Source organism: Sorghum bicolor, chromosome 1 (genome assembly GCF_000003195.3).
Source record: "Sorghum bicolor cultivar BTx623 chromosome 1, Sorghum_bicolor_NCBIv3, whole genome shotgun sequence".
NCBI lineage: Eukaryota > Viridiplantae > Streptophyta > Magnoliopsida > Poales > Poaceae > Sorghum > Sorghum bicolor.
The window spans coordinates 19712029-19717808 of record NC_012870.2 but is presented as its reverse complement, the minus strand read 5'-3'; the positions used below and the strand labels follow the sequence as shown (position 1 = coordinate 19717808).

Here is a 5780-nt window from a genome sequence, read left to right as displayed (position 1 = left end):
TAAAAAAAAAACTCATGGAACGAACAGCTTTGCTTGGCACGTAGAGGTAGTAGAGAGAAGCTAGCTCGATCGATCACGAAAGGTAAGGCGACCGAGGAATTTTTTAAAAAAGTCGCGGTCGCGCTATTAGAAAACGTGGAGGAGACCGCTTTGTAGCGGCCGCGCAAAGAGGCAGACAACCACTGGCGCCAGCAGGGAGGAGCCACTAGTACAAAAACTCAAAGCAAGAAACATAATTTTTACAGACGGTTTTAATTAAAAAACGCCTGTGAAAAAAAATTAGCTTACTCGACTACAAAACCGTCTGTGAAAATCAATTTGTACAGGCGGTTTTTCTAACAAAACCGCCTGTAGAAATCATGTATTTCTACAGGCGGATTTCTTAAGAAACCGCCTGTAGAAATAATTTGAATTTGAATTTTTTGAGTTTTTCAAATGACCTCGTTTGAGAAAACCGTCAAAATGAAAGTTGTAGATCTTGAAAAGTTATGAAACTTTGTAGTTGATAATTTTTTCATTTGAAATCATCTTGTCATCGAAAACTACGTTTGAATTTCTCAAATTTGAAATTCAAATTTTGTAAATGACCTCGGATGAAGAAACTACCAATATAAAAGTTGTAGGTCTTAAAAAGTTGTAAAACTTTATAGTTGACGACTTTTCCATTTGAATCCGTTTAGGATCTGAAATAATCAATTTATACTTGGTTTATGATAGTATGTGGGGAACTAAACTCTATTTCAAACAACAGGTGAGTGATAGGTGGAGTGGTAGAGGAGGGTACGCGCGAGGGTGAGGTCTCAGGTTCGAATTCCACCGACCGCGTAGCACGCGATTGCGACTTCTCTGTAATAAAATATTTTGTATAAAACGAACCGGGCCGGGTGAACGAACAATTGTTTGGAATTTTTTTTATCACAACAATTTGTTTGGAATTGGCAACTCAGGAACGAGGTGGAATTTGTATCTTCCGAGAAACGCATGTTCTTTAGTAAAGAAGATAGTGGATGTATTTTTTTCACTAGCGACATGTGGCCCACACAAATTTTTTTTTCACTCGTGTCAACTTTTTTATAACGAACTAGGCATTCTACTATCGGTGTGATTACATGCTATACCTTTGCTCTTCTATTTGGAATCGATATAATCGGATTTCTAAGAGCCCCACAACGAGAATCAGGAAAATCCTGCCAAATGCCTGATGATGGTGGCTGCGATTGTCGTGACCGTTAAGGACTTCCCCAACGCATCTCTACTATAATAGAATACTTAAATTATACTTGGTCCACCCACCAAATCATCCCCCACTGAGAGTCTCCAACCATAGTGTACCTAGAAAATTACACACAAGAATCCTACACTATTAAAATCAATAGCTAAGAAAACACATCCACCAAATCTGATGGTCATGATTCCAGGTGGGAAGCCAGGCTTCTCACCCCGCTCATTCCCACACGGTTTCTCACCCGCTCGCCCTTCCCCTCATCAGCCGAGCTGCCGAGGCTTCAAACGCACCCGTGCCGCTCGGCAGGCGAGCACGACAACCAGGGTTTGATCCCTACTCCTTCCTCTCTCTCTCCAGAAAAAAATGGAAAAGGAAACTGCTGCGCGTCATCCCCAAGCGGGAGTCCCTACTGCGATGGCAGGCCGCGGCGGGCACCAAGGTTGCACGGGTGGCGGCGGCGGTGCCCAGGCTGCAGGCTCGGCACGCTGCGTGCCTGCTAACGCCGCCGCCGCCGCCGCAATGGGGTCCTATTACTATCGGAGGAGGAGGGCGTGCACATCCACGGTGACCCACGAGCCCATGGAAGACTTCGCCGCTAAGGCGAGATCTCCGCTATGGCTGAGTTTGAACCCGAGCCGGAGCAGGATTTCATACAATAAGATCTGGCACTGGCGGCCGAGGAGGCTGACGACACCATCATCAACCCCGCCGTGGAGTACCACGAGCCGGACGCGAATGTTATTCCTCGTGAGATTCGTCAGAGCGGGAAATCCCCTCCACAAAAACACCATCGCAGATGAACGTAAGTACAATCACTAAATCCTACCGTTCTCACGTCAATGAATTATCCTGCCTACTGCGCATCCCGTTCATATTCCGGTCTTCCACATTCGAATTTGCCGAATATGCATCGTCGTTTCTTTTAGCTCAACGTCCGGCACTTCCCCACACCTTGCATCGCTTGTTGCATAAACTACATACAAATAGTTAGTATAAATAAATAGCTGAGAAGTATATAATAATTTTCTTCAGCTTCTGGATCTGCTTGGGCTGCTGATAGTAATTAGTGATATATATATATATATATATATATATATTATCACTGCTATATTTGAGTCAGCTTAAGCAATCGGATAATGGAAGCTATTGTAACCGATGAACAGTCAGATGGAAGGAACAATGATAAGAGTATGGAGTATATCTCTACTATAATGGACCAATTCAAATTATACTAGATCCACCAAAAAAAAACTTCTCCCGCTGAGAGTCTCCAACCTTTGTGCACCAAAAAAAAATGTACACAGGAAGTCGTCATCATTAAAATCAAAGGCTACGAAACCTCTCTGCTAGGCTTCAACCCAAGCCACGAGCGGTTGCAGGCCTCAACGCCGAGCTTCAACGCGCCTCCGAGTCGTGTACGATCAAATCTACGAGAAAACTACCTCCTCCTCCTGTTGCCGCGTCTGCTGCCAAATCTGCCGCGATCTCTGGCCTCCTCCTGCTGCCGCGTCTGGTGCCAAATCTGCCGCCTGCATCAACGAGGGCAGTCTACCGCGATCTCCGGCCTCCTCCTACTGCCGCGCCTGCTGCCAAATCTGCCGCCTGCATCAACGAGGGAAGCGACGGGAAGGGCACCAGGACATCCGAGTTCGCCTGCGTCCACGACCATGTCCATCGTAGGGCAGCTCAATGATTCCCAACAATTCCCGTCAATTCCCGTTAGCGTGCATGTACGGCCGCATATTCCTGTTAGCATATTCCTGTTAGCATGAATCCGTTAGCATCAATTCCCGTCAATTCTCAATGAATCCGTTAGCATGATTTCTTCATATTGCTGTTAGCATGTTATTGTGTTACCATGATTTGTGTATATTCCCACTAGCATGATGCGTGCACCTTGGACATGAATTGTGCAGATTCCTGTTCGCATGTACCCATACATAATTCTGATCCCAGCGGCAGCAAGCACCTCGACTGTCTCTTCACGGTAGGACTCGACATCCAGCCACGACTAGCCTTCAGCACGTCCTCTCTGCATGAGGTCGTTTCATCTTGCGTCCAGCGGACAAGCAAGCAGAGGTAACATAACTCATGGTAATTACTTGAAGAATGATACATCCTTGTCTAACAATTTGCTTTCCAATTTTAGAAGAAAAATCATGTGCATACAAGTATGAATCAACTGCCTTCATCTGTAACTATTTTCTTTTATTTTCTTACACAAAAGGGTTAGGTTTGTATTGGTAAAGGTGCTTTCTCTGATAACTATTACATATGACCTTCTATATGTATATTAGCACGATTGAATTCAACCCTGACTTAATAATATTATACACTTTCTTTTTCATCGCTGGAAAAAAACCCGATCTAGAGTTTATCCCCGCCTGTGACCAGCTGCATATAGTAGAGATATTGTTATATGATTTTTTAAGTGTTTTCTAAACCTAAATTATTTGAGCAAAAAACTCCATGTCCAACTAAGCCGATATGTCTACGCCAAGAGATCCACGTGGAACACAAAGCAATATGTCTACACAGAGCGAAATGTCTACGCCGAGAGATACACGTGGACCGTTAAGCGATATCACCAACGTCACAGGTATGCTTATAATATTTTTGTTTGTTGCTCTTAATGCAATGTCACACTAATGGAGTAAAGGTATCGTCCAAACGCCCACTTTAGATGAGGCCTCGCGGAAGAGGGATCAAAGGAATATGCAGTAGCAGAAACGTCGAGCTGATATGTCCATCGAACAAAGGGAAAAGATTAATAGAAAACAACGTGAATACCGACAGCGTAAGAAGGCCGCAACCTAAAATAGTAGCACTTCGGCTACTTTGACTGAAACAGTGTCATTAACTTCATTATCGATGGGTAATTAATCTCTTTGTTATTCCTATTTACACCATTAACTCTAATGATTTATCCTAACAAATGCTCATCCTTTATGTGCAACCCACCAATATTAGATATTGACGAAAATGCTGACCCATGTGATGAAAACACACCAATTATTTTGGGCAACAACAATATCCAAACAGATGCAGATGGGAATCAGAGTCATGTTGGCGTTGGCACATCAACTACAAGAGGCAGTGCACAGTCTGAAGTCAACGACAATGATGTCCCAGGTATACTTCAAGTTTGTTATTGTGGAAAAGTAACATGCTTTCTTAAATTTCTTAAATGATGTAAACATGTGCACTTGGCCCTACAAACGATGCCTGCAGATAGTGTTGATACTAGGAGGGAAGAAAAGAATGCACGACAACGAAAACGAAGAGCTGATATGACTGATCAACAAAGGGAGGAGATTAATAGGAAACAACGTGAATATCGAGCGCGTAGGAAGGTTGCAAAGCAAAATATTACCACCACCTCTGATGTGTCTCAAATAGTGCTAGCATCCTCACCTGCAGGTGAGTAATATTTTTAATTTATGCATTTCATCAACTATGTAATATATCATGAACCGTTGTCTATTTGTAGGTTGTGTGAGTTTTGAAACAGGATTATCAACTATATTGGAAAATGAGGAGTCAGAAGATCCCACGGATTGGCTACATAAAAATGATAATTATGTGCCACGAGCCAGAGGTCCCGTTGATTCAGGCAAGCACAACAACTCATGCTAATTTAGATAAAAAAAAATAAGCCAATTAGAAATATGTTAATGTACTTATTTTAAAAATATTTTCAGAAGTTTAATAAAAAAAAGATATTTAGATACATGTTATTGTACTTATTATTATAATTTGCAGAAGTTCATTTACCTGAGCGGCGCCGCAACCATGTAGATGTCACAACCAATGAAGATGAATTCGACCGTGAACTATTTGAACCAACAAATGATGGTTGGGATGGTGATGAAGATGCCATGGGCGGCGACCATGGATTGCACGATAAAAACTTAAATGATGATAGAGTCAATCAAGAACCTGCACAAGGTAATATGATGAGATTTATATATCATGTTACAAATCCAGCTTAAATAAATAGGTATTCTCAAAGAGCATGGTTATATATTAAATTAATATGGTTACTACAATGTCTTGCACATAGGTCATGGATATGAGTCATATCGTGTGCTCCCAGATGGTCATACCAGTTAAAAGGAATGGAAAGACTAATAAAACATGCAACAGAGCTCACAGAACTGGACCAAAATAAATGGGTAAATGGCTTCGAAGTGACATCTTGGGAAATAACACATAAGATCACCAACCAAATGCAAACAGATGGGTAAAACCTCCTCCCATCTTGTGTATATGTCATTGCCTAAACACCAAAAGTATATGTATCACTCATTTTTTATTTTTTGGAATCTGCATAGTGTTAGTTGTGGTTTATGGGTAATTAACTATATGGAGTACCGGACCGGAACTGCTTTATCTGACCATATCACCCAGGTAATTCTATTGTACATTATTTCTAAAGAAATTAGATTTTTTTACTCGTTAGTATAACAAGATTTGCTCATATTTTCAGAAAGATATAAGTAACTTTAGGTTCAAGCTACCTGCGATCTTGTATAACTCCCTGTTAAATGAAGCA

The 5780-nt window shown here is 41.8% G+C and overlaps 1 protein-coding gene across 1 annotated transcript; it reads left to right on the top strand.

Annotated features, from left to right (window-relative positions):
• Window positions 3724-5217, top strand: LOC110431489. Its single transcript, XM_021450616.1, has 6 exons — window positions 3724-3824; window positions 3909-4100; window positions 4196-4357; window positions 4457-4645; window positions 4716-4838; window positions 4988-5217. Exons 2-6 carry the CDS (start codon window positions 4097-4099, stop codon window positions 5215-5217), a joined length of 708 nt encoding a protein of 235 aa, XP_021306291.1. The 5' UTR covers window positions 3724-3824; window positions 3909-4096.

Excerpts from the sequence above, each read along its gene's own strand:
- LOC110431489 (XM_021450616.1), top strand. Across the intron at positions 4,646-4,715 it reads GCTAGCATCCTCACCTGCAG|GTTGTGTGAGTTTTGAAACA; the intron begins GTGAGTAATATT and ends GTCTATTTGTAG. Across the intron at positions 4,839-4,987 it reads CAGAGGTCCCGTTGATTCAG|AAGTTCATTTACCTGAGCGG; the intron begins GCAAGCACAACA and ends TATAATTTGCAG.